The sequence below is a fragment of the Pyrus communis genome, chromosome 11 (genome assembly GCF_041283825.1).
Source record: "Pyrus communis isolate YQ-2024b chromosome 11, ASM4128382v1, whole genome shotgun sequence".
Classification (NCBI taxonomy): Eukaryota; Viridiplantae; Streptophyta; class Magnoliopsida; order Rosales; family Rosaceae; genus Pyrus; species Pyrus communis.
Window position 1 is genome coordinate 6,897,619 of NC_142575.1, and position 18,755 is coordinate 6,916,373.

Here is an 18,755-nt window from a genome sequence, read left to right on the forward strand (position 1 = left end):
ATTTTTCCAATTTCTCGACTTCAAAAAATAAAATAAAATACTTCCCGTGCTCGAAAAAATCTGATTTTTTTCCTGAAAATCCATTGTATCTATATCTACATCCCTGCAAAATTTTTTTTTAATTTTTTTATTAATTTTCCTAAAAACTTAAACAGGAAGTTTTCGGTCCATTTTGAAGAGTTCGCATAAATATTTAAAAGTGCAGACAGCTAAAGGGAGAGCGCGGCTGAATTACAAAACATAGAGTGAAGGAAAAGCTTCAATCAGTGAACCCATAAGTCCAAATGGGTCAAATCAAAACCAAACCTGCACGTGGGTGGGGTTGGGGTTGTTGTGGGTATCTGGGCTTTGTTGCTTGGTGAATTTATTATCCATCTTCTTCTGTCCTTTAGAGGACAAACATCTTTGGATTCCAACTACCATAAAAGTAAAAGCACAATGCAGTAAGCTTTGGATACCTTATGCAAAAAGCCAATTACTTCCTTGGTTGAGCTTCCACCTCAAGGTTTGGCCTTTTGTTTAGCGATCTGTTCGATAACTATTTCGTTTTAGTTTTTCGTTTCCATTATTTGTGGTAGAGGAAGACGGGAAGTATATGGGAGAAATGAGGACTGGGGAAGCAGAATATGTGGAATCCAAAACCTTGAAAGTGAAAACAACTGCTCAGCTTTTAGTTTTCGTTTGAGTATCATTCCGTCCACATTTCTTCCATCATCCTTTCTTTATCCTTTTTTCGCGTACTTTTCCTCTATTTATAACACAAAATGAAAGCTTAAAACGAAAACCGAAATGATTACCAAATGGGTCTAAGGTTTGAAATTTAGAATCTTTTAGGCCATTAGTTACGAAAGTGAGAACAAAATAATTTTTGTATAAGAACAGTAACGACATTATTCAGGTTAAATCTCACTTCAGAGTTCGATATCTATATAGAAGCTCACACAGCCTCACTGCAGTTCTACAAGAGTTATGAATTCTAACCGTGATATCTCCACTGCGACTGCCAATGGCCATTTGTTCCACTTGTTCCAGCACCATGTCTCCTCGCCGCGGCAACAGCTTCAACGTGCCTTTGTCCGGCACGATGATTGTTGAAATCCATCTCGCTCAGACACACCACATTACATAACGCGCAAGTCCTTAAAGCGTCGGGTGCTGCCCCACTTTCAAGAACCTTCCTTTTCTTAGTTTCTAAATCCTCTGGAGGTTGATCAGCTGCTCTCTTCTTACTGTTTTCTCCAGGAATCTTTTTGCCTTTCAACTTATCCAAATTCATCTTGTGCTTTTTCCCCTGTTTATGCTTATTGAGTACATCCTTGGTGTCGCAATAAATATTGCATACCTCACAATGAAGTTTCGGAGCACCGTTTCCAGAAGGCCGAGGAATAGCATTTCCTGTCGGCTGAGCACTAGCGTTACTCCACGAGGCAGCATTCGGATTTGCAGAAGCATAGTGATCTGTCCCATTTGATGGAATTGAGAAACCCTGAAAGAAGGTGATTAACTTTGACACGAACAACAATACATTGAATACAACACCAACATGAAATGCATCCACTGATTGACGTAAAACTCAATCCATATTAAATATTCTTCCATCGGTTGCTAACAGCTACATCTTCGGACTCTTCTACCATGCAGGGATAAAAGTGTCTATGGAAAGATACCCTCAAAGGTTGCGGTTTTGAAATACGTAATTGTTGTCTACCATTTGAGATTAATTTTGAAATTAACTAGTATACAACACAGATATGCAAGCATGCGGTGATCAATGTAATCTGAGTTGGTGCTTTCAAAAGTGCAGTTGGACACAAAGCATATGCCTTGAACCATAAAAATCAACCCCATACCAAATAGCTTTTCAGCAGAACAAAATACCAGCACATCAAAATAACAGCAATGCAAACACCATAGACCTGCTAAACAGACTAGAAAAGAAAAGCTCCAAATAATCGCAACAAAACAGACCAAATAACACTAGTAGAATGAAGAAGCAATGTGAAAAGAGAAACGTAAAAACAATAAAGCTTCCTCTAAGCTAGTGGGGTGATACTGAAACCTCCTCTAAGCTAGTATGTTGTCACCAAAATACTCCAAGGCACTGTTTTCCTTGAGAAATATCATGGTTTGCAGCGAAGAGCTTTCCAAATTCCCGTATATGAAAAGCCTTAAAAGGAATTTTTCTTCCAATGTTTTCAGACGATCTATCAGGGGAAGAAAGGGGTTTTCCTCCGACTTCTTTTGGTTATATTTACATTTGGAAGTTGCATACCTCATGCTGTTGTTTAGACCTGGAACATGGCAAAAATATAACAGTAAAGTAATTGCATGAGTGATTTACACCCTTTCTCAAAAAATGGGAGATGAGGTGTACACGACAACCAAAAGAACTTACACCTTTGGGGCATTTTGGTGACTAAATGAATGACTTAGTCATTTTCCAACTGGACTATCCATGAAATTATTCTCAAAACTCATTTGTCCCCTAAACAACTACAAGTCATGTTTTAAATTACCCCTTCCCGTTCTGTCAATATTTTCATCTTTTTTGTTAGCCAAGCTGATGAGGAGTCAAATGGCAAAATTTTGATGTGCATTTTGGTCCTTCAACACCTGTCTCACCTCTCATCTCTTCTCCGTTTCTCCCTTCTCTCTATTCTTTCACATGTTTTTGCCATATTCCCTTCTCTGTCTTCCAGGGATGGAGACTATTTTTTTCCCTTCCGAAACGAAAAAACGTATGTACATACATAAAAATGTGTTTACTAAACTAGGACTTGTTAATTAAGGCTACTTATCAATGTAATACATGATACAAACCTTAAATGTCCAAGGCCCCCACAAGGAAGACAGCTAGACAACACGATCGAGGGAAGACTACTCGATGATACAGTTGAGAAAATAAAGGACTAGTGTAGAACCTAACAGCTAATGGATAGACAGACCATTCACAATCCTTGATGTCGATCTATCAGTACAACACAAGGGGAGAAAAGAACACTAGAACGGAGCGGTAGTGGAGTAGGCTGTGTTAAATAGCTAAAATATACACCTAGAAATGATTTTTATTTTTTATTCCTGATATGACCTGGGCTGCACATTGTTCCATTCCTGCTCTCTTATGTGTCTGATTTTCTAAATAAATAGGTACATAGTTATTCTCTTGCTTTTTTGGGGTTTCAACCATTTTAAGCAGCCACATTAACTTTTTCTGCTCCTCCAATTATTTTCCAACAAAGTGGAGAAGGAGAATTTGTCACTGTATAAGATAAACTTTGAAGCTTGCTAGACAGATATGGGTCTTCAAACATGAAATTGAATGTTTGAAAAACTGATGCTGACAAAAGTGTTATATTCACATGCTTTAGGTAAGTACATTCAACACCATGAAATACCACAAAGCAGCACAATAAGGAAATAAAATAAAAGAAGATAACAAAATGTCCATAAATTTTATCCACGTAAGTGCCGCGTCAACTTGGTTAACGGAAGACACAACAGACTTGATGGAATGGGGTTTTTGAAAACGAGGGCATAGTATTTTTTCTTTTTGGGGGGGGGGGGGGGGGGGGGGGTGGTGGTGTTGGGGGTGGAGGGAGGGATTGGACACCTATTATATATCAATGGATAGAATTGTAACAAAGCCTAATATGGTATTAGATCCTTGATATTCAGTTATGCCTTGTAAACGGAATACGTTCAGATAAAATTTGCATTGAAAGGGTGTGTGATCCATAAATTTCTGCAAAAAAATCTCAGAACAATAATCATTTATTTCTTGTGTGTTTGGAAAGTCCTTAAAATTCAGTTCAAACATGGCTTTCAATTGGAAGGACTACGCAGAACCAAGCGGGAGAGGAGTATCCGAAAGATCCCTTTTGTTTTCGTTGAACATCACATAAGTACTGGAACAACTAGAAGCCTAGAACAAATGTGAGGATTGAAGAACCCCAACGGCAATGCACTAACTTGAAATTCAGATCACATCAAACCAACACGAAAATGCACCATATGCAAAACCAAAGTTAACTTGATTTATGTTGAGAGAACAATAATTAGATACCATTTGTTGCAGGTGAACCTGCCGCTGCTCGTTTTCTCTGCTAAGATCTTTCTTAAGATCTTTCCACTGAGCTTCAAATTTCAACAGGGCCCTGCCCTGCTCTAAGAAGGACTTCTCAAGGTGGTACCTCAATTCCTGAAAGTTTTGATGCAATTTTGCTATTTAACAGCATAAAAAATGAACAAAAATAAATCTAGTAAGCTACTACAGGCCAATCAAATTGTAACAAAAAGAAGTGAAATTTAAAACATGCAGCCATTATCAAAGGCAAATGGAATCATGGGTATTTGATTAAAAAAACTCAAAACTCACCGATTGCATTATCCAATTCCTCTGAGCAGTTGGCCATTTCAGAGCTCCAGCACAAAAACCCACCTGGGTTTTGTGCCTTTATGGCAGATTAAGCTTGTGGGGGGATCTCTGAAACTGCAATTTTCGGGGAATTAGAAGATCCCACATGCAAAAAAAAGTGCTTTGGACAATTGGGTAGAAACCAAAAGCAGATTGAAGGAAGAGGAAGCAAATTTACAGTCAACTATGGTGACTGTAATGGAAATTGAGGACTGTAAGGTGAAGGGGGCTTCGATTCCTCCGCCCACCAATTAGCTCTGTTGCATGAATTCATGAGGAGAGCTGGGCTTTTATATTATTTATTGTTTTATTTATTTTTTTTTTCCATTTTTGGGGTGAGAAGAGAGCTGGGTTTTGTGAGAGGAAAATCATAGAGCAGTTTGTAAGACCAAAGTGGACTGTGATGAACAGAAGACTAGGAATTCTTGGGAGGATTTCTTAACGAGAGGAGGAAGAAGGTTGGCTGCTTCTCGGCTCAGGCCCACCAGCAAGTCTATTGGTGGGCCGATCCAACTTTCTATTTCACTGTAATAAATATAGGGTAATACTATTCAAATACTTCTTTTTACTTGTTACATATTTTTATTAATTTTGATCCATTGGTTTTTTTCCGTTCATTTGAACCGACGGTTGAAAATTAAAACGAGTGTGTAAGAGGTAAAACTGAATGTGTTAATAGCACCATCCTAAATATAATTTGAATAGAGTTTTAACATATAGACCCTAACACGTGATATCGAAGTATAGACCCTAAACCCCTTGCCACGGCAGTCTACCTTTCCGATTGCCAAGAAGATTGATAAAGGCATCACCGATGCTCTGCGGGCGATCCATAGGGGATTCAGAAGGATATGTGATTCAGATTATAAATATTGAGCTGAAACAGATCTCAATCTTCTCAACTCTCGCACTGTATTGATCGGGAGTTTCTTCAATGCCTCTTTGCAAGAGTAGTGAATCTGCAACCTCCATTACTCGGTTGGGGAACGCTAACTTCACAAAAGTATGAAGGTTCAAGTTGCCGGGAAACCTGTCGTCAGTCGGCCTCTTCCCTGTGAACATCTCTAACAAAGAATGCCAAAGCTGCAGACGTCTCCATTGGTGGACACCTGACCTCCCATACCATACTCTACAACTCATACGAAACAAAATAGTCACAGCCATTGTAAATAAAATCTAGGATGAGGATATATACCTAGAGCAACATAACCAATCGTTTCTCGTATTCCCATGGAGCTTGTCTGATTTGCAGAAACAGTGGTTCGTAGTGAGAGAAATTTTACTAGTCTGAAGACAGAAACATTTCCAGCCAACTTGTTGTCCAAAAGAACATTGCTCGGTTTGAGATCCCAATGAAGAATTGGTGTTTCACAATGGTTATGGAGATAATCTAGTGCCCATGCAACATCAATAAGATGTCTAACCTCTGCAGAAGAATTAAACTCTTGGTTGGGGGATTTATTACTTCTTCATCTGCAATAGTTGGATGGAGCCACTCCTGTAAGCTCCCATTCTCAATGAACTCATAAACTAGAGCCTTGAAACCATTACCACGAAAATCAACACTCGAACAAGCAGTTATAATCTTGACGAGATGTCAATGCTTGACATTTCTCAAAGCCTCACACTCGGCTATGAAACTATTGCTCCACGGTGTAACAAGTCAAACACCTTAACAGCAACATATTGAGCTCTATCATCATCTTTGTCAAGAATTCCTTGGTGAGGTAGGGAAAAAAAGGAGTTTCGGGGAGAACGGGGATAGATAAACTGGGATTCGCTTAACTAGGGGCAACAAAACTTCCTTGACATTGCTAATCGTGGATTCAGTCAACACGACCAAGTCAATGCTTGTTTTTGAAGGAGAAAATCAGTCTCTTCTTAGATTAATTTTTAATTCACTAATCAACTACTTTAAAAATACATATGGAACCCTTTAAATAGAGGGACTATAAAGCATTGGTAGGATAAATATCATATCTAGTACTAGGATAGTTACTATGGAACTCAATTAAAATACTGTAGACACTTCCATTTGTGAGGTTTTTCTTAACTCCGTGTAGTTACACCCTTTGATCAAGAGGCACCACTTCAGGAAAGACGTCCACTCATTTGAATCCATTCTCAAACTTATAGAACACGTTGTTGATTGTTGGCTCAAACAAAGTAGTCTAAAACCAACAAATGATGTTGGCTACTTTTGTGGTCAAAATTGATGGTTGGCATGCTACATGTGGAAAATGAAATTGGATGCACTTATGCCTAATTTGTGGTCAAAGAATGGATGCACTTATGCCTAATTCTTTTGACTTGATGAGAGGCCTTTGGCCTATAAAAGGAGGTGTAGGCATAACTCAAACAACATCAAGGAAACAAGGAAGAGAGAAGAATAGCAAGAAGCCATTCGGCATAGAGAAGAATTTTCTCAAATTGTCTTGCTTTGTATTTTTGGTTTTCTCTTCCTATTGTAAGTGTGAAAGTTTGGGTTATTCGGGTCTTTGGGAAATTGAGTGATAAACACTATTGTATGTTCTCATTGATTATAGTGGAATACTCCGTCGTCTCCAAACTGGATGTAGGCATTGCCGAACCAGTATAAATCTTGGTGTTCTTGTTGGTATTGTTCCATTTATCTTTTGTCAGTTATTGTGGTTTATTTTTCACTCACACTTGGTTGACGCTTCCGCACAACAAGTGGTATCAGAGCCTAGTGTTTCGACTAGGCGTTCTCGTGGGAGTGAAAAATTTGCTGGCGCTACAGTCCCGTGAATAGTGCTGAGTAGATGGCTGGAGATAAAGATGAATCTGTGAAAGGGAAGGAGTCGGCATCGTCTTCGTCGGCATCTACATCCAATAGACATCAAATTGCTACTACAAGGTTAGAGGTTGATAAATTCAATGGCTCTAATAATTTTGGTATGTGGCAATGTGAAGTTATGGATGTGTTGTATCAACAAGAGTTGGATATGGTTCTGGAAGATAAACCAGAAGATATTGATGACAAGCAGTGGACACGAATTAATCTTCATGCTTGTGCTGCTATTCGATCGTTCCTTGATAAGGAGTTGAAATACCTGTATATGAAGGAAACTTCTGCTAAGGAGTTATGGACAAAATTGGAGGAGAAGTATATGACCAAGAGCGCAGAAAATCGGCTCTTCTTGAAGAAGCGACTCTTCCGATTTCAGGATCGTCCAGGTATTTCTATGCATGAACACCTCAATGATTATAATAAAATACTTGCTGATTTAGCAAACCTTGATGTGAAAATTCCTGACGAGGATAAGGCACTATGTTTGTTAAATTCATTGCCTGATGATTATGATCATTTGACAACTACTCTGTTGTATGGAAAATCCGAGGTGAAACTTGATGAGGTGTCTGCGGCATTGGTGAATCATGAGTGTCGTAAGAAGGAACTGAAGACTCACAATTCACAAACCGAGGCATTTTTTGCAAGGGGTCGAACAGAGGAAAGAAAATCTAGGAAGTGGGGAAAATCTCGTTCAAAGTCACGAGGGAAGTTTCCTGCTAAAGATGAATGTGCCTTTTGTCGCCAAAAGGATCATTGGAAGAAAGACTGCCCCAAATTGAAGAACAAAGAGAAGGAGAAAACGGGTTCTGAAGCAAATATTGCAAATTCTGGAGATGATTATTTCGAGTTTGCTTTGGCTAGCTCATCTGCTGATGGTCACTCCAAGGAGTGGATTTTGGATTCAGGTTGCATCTATCATATATGTCCCATTCGAGAATGGTTTTCTAGCTTCGAGGAGCTGGATGGTGGAGTTGTTTTGATGGGTAATGATAATGCCTGCAAAACACAAGGGATAGGCAAAATCTGTTTGAAGATGCATGATGGAACAGTCAGAGAATTAAGTGATGTTCGGTATGTACCGGATATGAAGAAAAATATTATCTCACTAGGTGCATTGGAATCCAAGGGTCTCAAGATCACCATGAAGGGTGGAGTTCTTAAAGCTGTTTACGGGGCACTGGTGGTGATGAAAGGTACAAGACGAAATAACTTGTATTTCTTGCAGGGGAGTACAGTTATTGGTGAAGCAGCTGTCACTGAAGCTGCTGACGCAGATAGCACAGACACCACGAGGTTATGGCATATGCGTCTTGGGCATGCTGGTGAAAAAGCGTTGCAAGGATTGGTGAAGCAAGGCTTATTGAAAGGTGCAAAGGCATGCAAATTGGAATTTTGTGAGCATTGTGTGTTGGGTAAGCAAACTAGAGTAAAATTTGGCACTGCTATTCACCACACTAAAGGCATTCTTGATTATGTTCACACTGATGTTTGGGGACCTTCCAAGAATGCATCTTGGGGAGGTAGCCATTATTTTGTCTCCTTTGTTGATGACTTCTCTAGAAGAATATGGGTGTACACCATGAATCGTAAAGATGAAGTCTTGAAAATATTCCTGAAGTGGAAAAAGATGATTGAAACGCAAAGCGGTCGAAAGATCAAGACTCTCAGATCAGAAAATGGGGGTGAATATAAGTCTGATCCTTTCTTGAAAGTTTGTCAAGATGAGGGTATTGTGAGGCACTTCACGGTTAGGGAGACACCGCAACAGAATAGGGTGGCGGAGCGCATGAACCGTACTTTGCTTGAGAAAGTTCGGTGTATGTTGTCTAATGCTGGATTAGGCAAGGCGTTTTGGGCTGAGGCAATTACTTATGCAAGCCATCTCATTAATCGATTGCCAGCTGTTGCGAATGAGGGCAAAACGCCCATGGAGGTATGGTCTGGTAAACCTTGTACTGATTACAAGTTCTTACACATATTTGGTTGTCCTGCTTACTATCATGTCAGAGAAAGCAAGTTGGATCCAAGAGCAAAGAAAGCTCTATTTATGGGCTTTAGCACTGGCGTGAAGGGATACCGACTCTGGTGTCCAGATGAGAAGAAATTTGTTGTAAGCAGAGATGTGACCTTTGATGAGGCTGCTATGGTTAATCAGAACAAGCATGAAGGTGAAACTGAAACGACCAAGACCATGAGTAGCTCAAAGCAGGTGGAGTTACTGAAGACTCCAGTTGTTCCAGTAAGGTCTGATGTTACAGACACTAGTCCTACAGTTAATCATGATGATGAGGACGAGGATGATGAAGAGGAGGCACCTACCCAAGAGCCTCCACAGCAACAAGACTATATTGCAACCAGAAGATCGAGAAGGGAAATTCGAAAGCCTGCTCGATTTACTGATATTGTGGCATATGCACTTCCCGTTATTGAAGATGATATTCCATTCACCTACAAAGAAGCTGTCATGAGTTCAGAGTACGAGGAGTGGAAGAAATCTATGGATGAGGAGATGAAATCTCTTCATAAAAATAATACTTGGAAGCTGGTTCAGTTACCAAAGGGGAAGAAAGAAATTGGTTGTAAATGAGTGTATGCCAAAAAGATGGAATCTTTGGGAAAAGACAATGTAAGATTCAAAGCCAGATTGGTAGCTAAAGGCTATGCTCAGAAAGAAGGCATTGACTACAATGAGACTGCGTTCTTACATGGTGATTTGGAGGAAGAGATTTATATGTCTCAGCCAGAAGGTTTTAAGGTTGCTGGAAAGGAAAATTGGGTTTGCAAATTGGAAAAATCATTGTATGGCTTGAAGCAGTCTCCAAGACAATGGTACAAGCGATTTGATCGATTTACGATCGGGCTTAAGTTGCTCAAGTTTAAGCACTGCTTAGACTTGATTGGCATTTGTAAAATTTGTTGATTGCCCCATGGGGGAGTGGGAGACGACTATTGGGAGTCCTACTTAGAGGGTTTGCGCCAAGGTGGAGATTGTTGATTGTTGGCTCAAACAAAGTAGTCTAAAACCAACAAATGATGTTGGCTACTTTTGTGGTCAAAATTGATGGTTGGCATGCTACATGTGGAAAATGAAATTGGATGCACTTATGCCTAATTTGTGGTCAAAGAATGGATGCACTTATGCCTAATTCTTTTGACTTGATGAGAGGCCTTTGGCCTATAAAAGGAGGTGTAGGCATAACTCAAACAACATCAAGGAAACAAGGAAGAGAGAAGAATAGCAAGAAGCCATTCGGCATAGAGAAGAATTTTCTCAAATTGTCTTGCTTTGTATTTTTGGTTTTCTCTTCCTATTGTAAGTGTGAAAGTTTGGGTTATTCGGGTCTTTGGGAAATTGAGTGATAAACACTATTGTATGTTCTCATTGATTATAGTGGAATACTCCGTCGTCTCCAAACTGGATGTAGGCATTGCCGAACCAGTATAAATCTTGGTGTTCTTGTTGGTATTGTTCCATTTATCTTTTGTCAGTTATTGTGGTTTATTTTTCACTCACACTTGGTTGACGCTTTTGCACAACACACGTTTCAGGAGTGATTTTGATACCATATGCGAAGTATCAAACCTTTGAACCGAACAGACACAACTCTGCCTCCGAAGAGGTGTGAAAGTTTGAATTCTGGATATCAGGAAGACCGGTAGCCCGATAGAGCCTACCTGTCGTAGGTTTGCAGAGAGCAATAATCTTTGCTTCTGACCCCATCGACTGGTAGCCCAGTACTGTCTTCCTTTCCAAAACTTCACTTTTATTTTTGAAAATATCTAACAGCTCGAACGTAACCTGTTTACAATGCATAAAAGCCAAATAGCCCTATTCGTGTATCATAAGAAATTACTCTCCAACATGAACAACTAACCATAAATTATCTGCATTAAGTTTAGGTCTCATACATTGAAGCATATAGTTTCTATCTCAATATGGTCTTTAACAATAGCATTATAACAGATAGTTTACGTGACTTCTCTGTTTAATTAGAACCAAGTTGCCTCATACAACTTACCTAGTCGGAGACCTTAACTGATTGTTTTGGATCTGAAGCTTCGACGTGTTCTTATATTTGGTTTCCAAAGGTTCATCAAATACGAGACTCCTTCTGCTACCGTTGCCTTCCTTTTTTCCTTGAAGTTCCAGAGCTCTGGCACCGGAAACCTGCCACTGGGATTGTACTCATTCAACTCTGCCAAGGCAGTTTTCACAGCTTGAAAAACTTGCTCACCAAACTCCTCCTTTAAGCCCTTCAACTTTTCATCTTGTTCATCAATGAATTCCTGTCCACCAACATCCAGTATAAAATCAGTTAGCAAGGCAGATGGAAAGTACGTGGTGCCTTAAACAAATTACAGCTTCGAAGTACAAGAAGAATGGGCCAGAAAATTGGACAAAACATAAATGACTTGTGGAAGTAGTAAGCACTGAATACCGTTGGCTTTTGTTGCTCATTCATTATAATCCTGAATGGTTGCCAATTTGGATCTCTCAGATGCTGCTCCCATAGAGAACATAGCTTCTTGGCCTTATCATCTAGACCGGCACCTCTTTTTGTAGGACAGGGCCTTTTGAGCGCACTACGGAATGGTTTATTGTCAAGCTCTCCCATTCTCTTCACACCGATACAAGTTTGGCTCATTGAGTCACTTAGTCCCTGCAAGGGTTAAAAATTAGACATTACAAGGAACCAATAAGAACATTATCACACGAAAAAGAAACCAGCTTCCTTCAGCAAGTTCACACCTACTTTATACTCTACAAAACGTTAGCCAAAAGGTCTGTAGACATGAACTTATGAAGACAAAAAAGGTTGCCATATATACCTCAATTCCATCCAAAGAGGGATATTAATAGACAGAAATCAATAGGAAATTAAACTGCAGGTGAACATTCAAACCCAAGAATAGCAAATATACATACAATGATGAGCGCTTTGCGAGCCTCCTGCAGCTCAACATTCTTTTCATGCTCGTTGACAATAAGTACTCCGTTAAGGGTTTTGTTATTGCCCAATTCCTCTTCCAGTTCCTTAAACTTCCCTTCAATTTCATGGATCTTAACTTCCAGCTCATCCACATGTTTGAGGTTGGTGTCACGCTGCTTTTCCAATATGCTGATTTTGTCGTGAAGTTTAACCTCTTGATCCCGCCATTGCTAATCAACCATAGAACAACATTTCAACGGATCACACTCATATGATCTTCATTAATCTGAATCTCTACCTAAATATAGTCAATGGGAAAGCCAACCTTTCGTTCTTCCTTCAGCCATTCCACTGTTTCATCAGCATTATGTTGCAGCTCATTCTGAAACAAAAAGGAATATATACAAGTGGAAGTTCATGACAGCGTCAAACTCTATACATAAAACCAAAGTTAATGGATTTTAAGTTGAGAGAATACCGATTCTTGCAGTTCTACCTCTTTCTGATAAAGATCTTTCTCGAGCACTTTGTTTTCTGCTTCCCTTTGCTGAAGATCGTTCCTAAGCTCTTTCTTTTGAGCTTCACTCTCCTGAAGATTTTTCCTAAGCCCTATCTTCTCAGCTTCAATCTTCTGAAGATTTTCATTTAACCCGTTAATTTGTGCTTCACTCTGCTCAAGTTGTTTCTTGACCTCCTTGTTTTTAGCTTCACGCTGAAAAAGTTGTTTCTTAAGCTCGTTCTTTTGAGCTTCACTGAGCTCAAGTTCTTTCTTAAGTTCTCTCGTTCGAGCCTCACTGAACTCGAGTTCTTTCTTTAGCCCTTTATCCCCATGATAGTTTTTAAGCTCTTTGTTTTGAGCTTCACTCCCTCCAAGATCTTCCTTATTCTTTTGAGATTCAGTCTGCTCAAGTACTTTCCTAAGTTCTTGGCACCGAGCTTCACTCCGCTCAAGCTCCTTGGTAAGATCCTTCTTCCGAGCTTCAGATTTTATCAAGGCTGTGTACTGGTCCAAGACTACTTTTTCAAGGTGGTCGCGTAGTTTAATTACGTTTAGATGCAGTTTTCCTACTCAACAACATAAAATGCAAAAATAAGTAAGCAATTGCAGAAATGAAAGAGAAGGAGAAAAGTTCAGTCGTACACTCAGTCTATAAGAAAAACACCCGAAAAATGAAGCAAATGCCATTTCAGTTAGTAAACTTTCCACCCTTTCCAAACCCTCGAAACCGACATCAACATATTAAGGTCGAATCAGAAAGTTTAACTTCAATGAAGAAAAAAAATTCAGACTGACCAATGTCTGGTTCTTCTGAAGACATTGTAAAACCTGCAATACAGAACAAAATACCGAAGATTCAGAAATCAATCTTGTCCCTGCAGAGCAACTACAAGGAAATAAGGTATAAAATATAAACATAAATGAATGAGTTTTTTCTGAAACAAGTAACGGAGTTCTCTGTTGTTAGTGTGTAGCTAAGCCAAATGGTGAAGGCAATACTACACCGAATTTCAACGGCAGGTTCCGAAAGACGAGAAATGCAAGCTAGTCTCAGAACACTAACATTATATTTCATCATCCTATTTCTCCGATTTTGCTTAGCAACCAAACACAATGCAAACCAGAAGAGGTCAGAAAAACAGGAAAGTGGATGAATGGCAGAGTCATAAGTCCTGAAGTTTCAATGTTGACTATCGGTAACATTACTATTAATTGATTTTCCATTTTGTTCTTAATTTTTCTTAGCAACCAAACACAATGGATGTTATTTTCTAAAATAAAAAGCAGCAGATGCCAAAAATAAATCAACGTGTAAACCAAAACAAGTGGTCTTTTGTGTTTGGTTCCTATGAAAATTTCAGATTGACCGGAATTTTTGATGAATGGCAGTGTTCTGAGTCTTAAATTTTCAACTTTTCACTTTCAGAACACAACCACATGAACTGATTTCCCACTTCTTTCAAGACCTTTTCTCGGCAACCAAACACAACTCATGCTATTATTAAAATACAAAACAGAATAGACCCAAAATAATCAAGATGTAAGCCCGAAAAAGTGGTATTTTGTTGTTTGGTTGCTAAGAAAAAAGTTGGCTTGCTACGAAAATCAATGGATGATAGGGTTCCTGACTCTTAAAGTTTCACTCTCACTTTCAGAACACTGCCATGAACTGATTTCCCCTTCTTTCTGATATTTTCTTGACAACCAAACAAAATGTATATCATTTCAAAAACACACCATGCACAAAATCATCCAGAAAATTCTCACCTTGAAACAGAACGCCCAAGAAAAATTTCAACCTTTTGAAATATTTCAAAAAGAAGTGAAGTTTTGGAGTGAAGTGGTTGAAGGGTTTTGAAAAACTCAGAGTTGCATAAGAAAAGAAAAACATCTAAAACCCAAAGAAGCTACTGATCCTTACCCAGAACAATAACAGAGACTCTCTCTCTCTCTCTCTCTCTCTGATACAGTGGACCGTTGAGACACGTGTAACGAAGAGAATGGGTAACAGACCTATGCCTATTGGCGGAGTTCAGCTTTGACCATCAAGGACTCAAGATAGCAAATGGCAAATGGTACTTTGTTTAAAAGTGGATAGAACTCCTCAGTCCTCAGTCACAGGACATGGAAATATTGAGCATTAAGGTTATCTGAAAAAAATCTTGTCCATTAATGCAGCCTTGATGGAAATCCGAAGTACAAGATGCAAAATAGCAGGAAGGAAGAAGTTAATGGACCAAAACCACATCTAAACACCGTTATCTTCCTATTAGGCCTTATGAATCTTACTCAACCAATAGTTAAGAGGGAATAAAAAAGTTTTTATTTTTGTTTTACACGAGGAACTTCAAAGGTACAAGAAGAGAGCAACTTACATGGAACAGATTCACTACCACGTGGAGTCTCGATTCAATAATACATTGTTATGTGAAGAAAAGCTTGCATGTAGAAATAGATTATTAAACAAGGAGCGTCACGTAATGATGAAATAGTTTCATGTAAGTCCTTCTCGTACAAAAGGAAGCTATATTCATGATTTGAAAAAAAGAAAACAGGGTTAGGGGGACTAAAACCAGTTGACATGATATCACAAATAAGGACATGCATACTTACCAATCCAATAATGGAAGCACATCAGAAACAAATCATGAAGGAGTACAACTGACCTGTTTACATTTTTTTCAACAAAAAAAAAAAAAAATTTTAATACTAAAATAACATTTACATTTTGATCGAAAATAATTAGCATAGTCTTGGAATTGGTGAAGGCCAACATGGGAGCGAAAGGGGAAAAACGTACGTCCAAGGATGAAACTCAGCAGACTCAGCACCATCTGACCTGTTTCTAGCTCTGTTGAACAAAGTTCTTGTCCGAAAGTTACACGCTACAATATCTCCATCGAAATCTAGGTACAAAATATCCTCATCGTTTGGGTCAATGGCCGCCGCCCTACTCCTTCGCCACCTGATTCTCTCTCGCCATTCAGCAATTCCTGGATTTTCCACAAGCATTTGGTTCAAGGAAACCTTTTTTAGCCAGCACCATTTTTTCAATTTGCCTGCGATTCCATCGACGTGCTGATCATCTTCTGCTTCTTTCAACTCCCAAACACACAAAATGTCAGTGTCGCTTTCGCTGTGCGGCTTCCCATCCAAATCAAAACGGCACATCCTTAAACGCCCTTGACACACACCTAGGCGTGGAAAACATTGAATTTCATAACTCAGGCTTTTGAAATTCAATGAAACGACATAATTCGTTATCATCAACAATTTCACCGCTATTGGCAGTAGTATCACAGTGGTATTAAAGTTGTTGAATGGATCTACCCCAATAAGAACGCCACAATAATCCAACCAGTACACCATTCCACTGTGTGCAAAGCGTGGAGAAAGAGTGTAAGTAGTAAAGCTAAAACCTAGGGAGTGTGATATAACTGTCTCTCTCCATTCATTAGTCTCAGAAGAGTACATTTCCACTGTGCACTCGGTAACATTAATTTCAGTTTGAGGCATTCGCACAACAATGCACCTGTAATCCGCATTAAGCTCGACTTTAGAACTTGCCCTGTCACCGTTGAGTTCTTCGCAGTTACAGTAGGGATGGTCACCTGTGAATCCCGTTTGTACTGATCCTTATGAACTTTTTGGAAGACTATGCGATATGGTTCTTACCCCAAGAAGCCCCTGTATTTGAGGATTGTAATGTTTGATCATCAATAAATCACTATCATTTTTTTTACTCTGAAAAATATTTGAAACGCAAGAAGGGATGCGGAAGCTATGGATTGCAATGCTTCTCGAGTTGAAACTTGGAAATCAAGGACAAGTTTCCTTCATCTACAATCACATGAATCAACAATGGCAACGGCAGCGGTTTCAAAGTTCATGACAATTGTTTTGCCCGCGATTTGGTTCAAGATGTGATCAATTGAAGAAAATTGAATTAGGGACGGAAGAAGAAAATTGAAGATGTGATCAATCATCTGCATCAACTTATGGACAACTTAAGCTTAGACATGTTGATTTCATTAGTTCAACTTAATGGGAATTCCCATTCATAAAGAACAGAATAATTGTTCCACTAAATTTTACTAAAGTTCCAAGAATACATGTTCTTGAATTTCCGAAGTCTCTAGAAGAAAAATTGACGTCTTTAAAAACTACCAATCCCACCAGCAGTAAAGATTGCCGAGTGAGCTACATTATTACACAAGAAAAGGACCACAATAACCAAAAATATAAAGACTAAAATCCTCATCTGTTTGAGCAAGATAATTTAAAAGAAAGAAAATTTGGAGGCAAATGAACAAAGGTTTGAAACCCCCGACACCTTGACCTCTCTCAACAAAATTCAGCGGCGCAAACCCAAAATGATTTATGATTCAGTAAGCCATTTCTTGGCTCATCTACCTTCTTGGTCTCTAATCTGTAATTTAGGTTTCAGCGATTTCCTTAGCTTCTTTAGACTTAACCTCATAATATCCTTCCTGCATGATAACCTTCTCACGGATGTTGTTGCCTTTCTTCATCTCACTTCCCTTAAATTCCGATAACTTGTCACTGGTGCTCTCAATGCTTACCTCATTTTCATCACATTCGCAATTTGTAATTGTCGATTGTTCCTTTCCTGAAGATTTCCTCCCGTAATCATCCTCTGCTACATACATTCCAGAACCCCTTCCGTGAAGGGCATCATGTTGTCCACCAGAGAAGATGTGAGTACTCAACGCTTCCCGCCTGGCCACTTCTTTGTTCTGTAATTGATGTTTCAGCATTTTTTTTAGCTCCCTCAGACTCTTCTGCATGATATCCTTTTCAGTCATGCTTGATTCTTCTAGACTTGCCACATCCTTGACTTGGAAATTTGAATCGGTATTGGTACTATTTAAATTCTTCAAGCCATAATTTGTGGCAGCAGTTTCTTGGACACGTGCTTCGCCATCTGATCCTATCTTCTTCGCATCAAGCTTCTTTTCCAATTCAATTTTTTTCCTTTGAAGTTCATCCTTTTCTCTATGCCATATCTAGTCAATAAAATTTTATTTTATTTCTCAGAACACTAAAACAACATTCAAGGTTCACCCATATGGTTGGTTTGTTGATCCAATTAAAACAAAGAGTTGAAAAAAAAAAAAAAAAAAGAACCTTTCGTTCTTCCGCCTGCAATAAAACCAATGCATCAGCCTTTCTCTGTATACAATCAGCTCTAATTAACAACTTCGATCCAATAGGTTGAATTGAAATTCAGGTTGAGAACAGAATAGTTATACCATTTGTTGCAGTTGGTTCTCACACTGATCAAGTTCCTTCATGAGCTCTTTGTTTTGAGCTTCACTCCGCTCAAGCTCTTTCTTAAGCTTCTTCTTTTCTGTTTCAGATTCTATCAAGGCTTTATTCTGCCCCAAGAATATCTTCCGAAGGTCGTCTAGTACATTTTGCTGCAGTATTCCTGTATAATAACAACATATATGATTAAGATGAAAAACAATGTAGGCTACTATGGACAGAGCAGAAAAGAATCATTACATAAAATAGAAAAGAAAAAGAAACTCAGACTCACCAATATCTGTTTCTTCTGAACTGTGAGACATCTCGTACTTTCAATTCAATTTCCCTGTTCTTCTGAATTTTCCTTACCAATCAGGATTTATACACTTAACAGACCTAAAAATTCACAAGGGTGTTGTGTGAGAAGCAAAATGAATTGAAGAAGGTTAAAGGGCCAAAAACTGACGAGGGTATGTGAGAAGTAAAAATGAGTGTAAAATTCACTATCCTTTTCAAATTTGGGCTGATAAATGGTATAAATGTTGTGCAGTGCCTCCCAATCTAAACACCAAATCGTTCTTAAGTTTAAATTCATCACGTTTGTCCAAAACAATATTATTAGTCAATCCAATCGATTTTTTTCCTAAAACATACATTTTCCAGTTTAAACTATTTAACTTCTTGGTAACTTGGTAATTAACACGCTAAAATATAACATATTTGGAGTGAAAAGTTTTATTTGGCCATGCTCAGTGGGTACCACTTGCACTTACTTGCACTTGCGGACATGGTCGTCACTAGTCAGTTGCCGAGCGTAGCGAAAAG

General features: G+C 38.8%; 2 protein-coding genes across 3 annotated transcripts; both read right to left on the bottom strand.

Annotated features, from left to right (window-relative positions):
- Nucleotides 1–851: 851 nt before the first annotated feature.
- Nucleotides 852–4,920, bottom strand: LOC137742617 (uncharacterized). 2 transcript variants are annotated; one of them, XM_068482529.2, is made up of 3 exons: nucleotides 4,376–4,920; nucleotides 4,064–4,198; nucleotides 852–1,486 (listed from the first exon to the last, which is right to left on the bottom strand). In XM_068482529.2, exons 1-3 carry the CDS (start codon nucleotides 4,382–4,384, stop codon nucleotides 977–979), a joined length of 654 nt encoding a protein of 217 aa, XP_068338630.2. In that variant the 5' UTR covers nucleotides 4,385–4,920; the 3' UTR covers nucleotides 852–976. The 2 variants fall into 2 exon arrangements, with proteins under 2 accessions (XP_068338630.2, XP_068338629.2); XM_068482528.2 differs by having other exon boundaries at nucleotides 4,064–4,221; nucleotides 4,376–4,876.
- Nucleotides 4,921–11,095: 6,175 nt separating this feature from the next.
- On the bottom strand, nucleotides 11,096–18,415 carry LOC137743119 (uncharacterized). The gene is made up of 13 exons (XM_088680229.1): nucleotides 18,223–18,415; nucleotides 17,933–18,111; nucleotides 17,808–17,852; nucleotides 17,099–17,686; nucleotides 16,772–16,859; nucleotides 15,456–16,270; nucleotides 14,427–14,550; nucleotides 13,455–13,487; nucleotides 12,639–13,225; nucleotides 12,486–12,542; nucleotides 12,157–12,390; nucleotides 11,669–11,890; nucleotides 11,096–11,516 (listed from the first exon to the last, which is right to left on the bottom strand). Exons 1-13 carry the CDS (start codon nucleotides 18,251–18,253, stop codon nucleotides 11,262–11,264), a joined length of 3,258 nt encoding a protein of 1,085 aa, XP_088536355.1. The 5' UTR covers nucleotides 18,254–18,415; the 3' UTR covers nucleotides 11,096–11,261.
- Nucleotides 18,416–18,755: the final 340 nt, after the last annotated feature.

Coding starts and splice junctions, on each gene's coding strand:
- LOC137742617 (XM_068482528.2), bottom strand. CDS start 4,412: ATGGCCAACTGCTCAGAGGAATTGGATAATGCAATCG. Junction 4,222..4,375: donor GGAATTGGATAATGCAATCG/GTGAGTTTTGAG, acceptor GCTGTTAAATAG/CAAAATTGCATCAAAACTTT. Junction 1,487..4,063: donor AGGTTCACCTGCAACAAATG/GTATCTAATTAT, acceptor ACCTTCTTTCAG/GGTTTCTCAATTCCATCAAA.
- LOC137743119 (XM_088680229.1), bottom strand. CDS start 18,253: ATGTCTCACAGTTCAGAAGAAACAGATATTG. Junction 16,860..17,098: donor CTAAGGAAATCGCTGAAACC/TAAATTACAGAT, acceptor GTAATAATGTAG/CTCACTCGGCAATCTTTACT. Junction 11,517..11,668: donor ATGAGCAACAAAAGCCAACG/GTATTCAGTGCT, acceptor GTTGGTGGACAG/GAATTCATTGATGAACAAGA.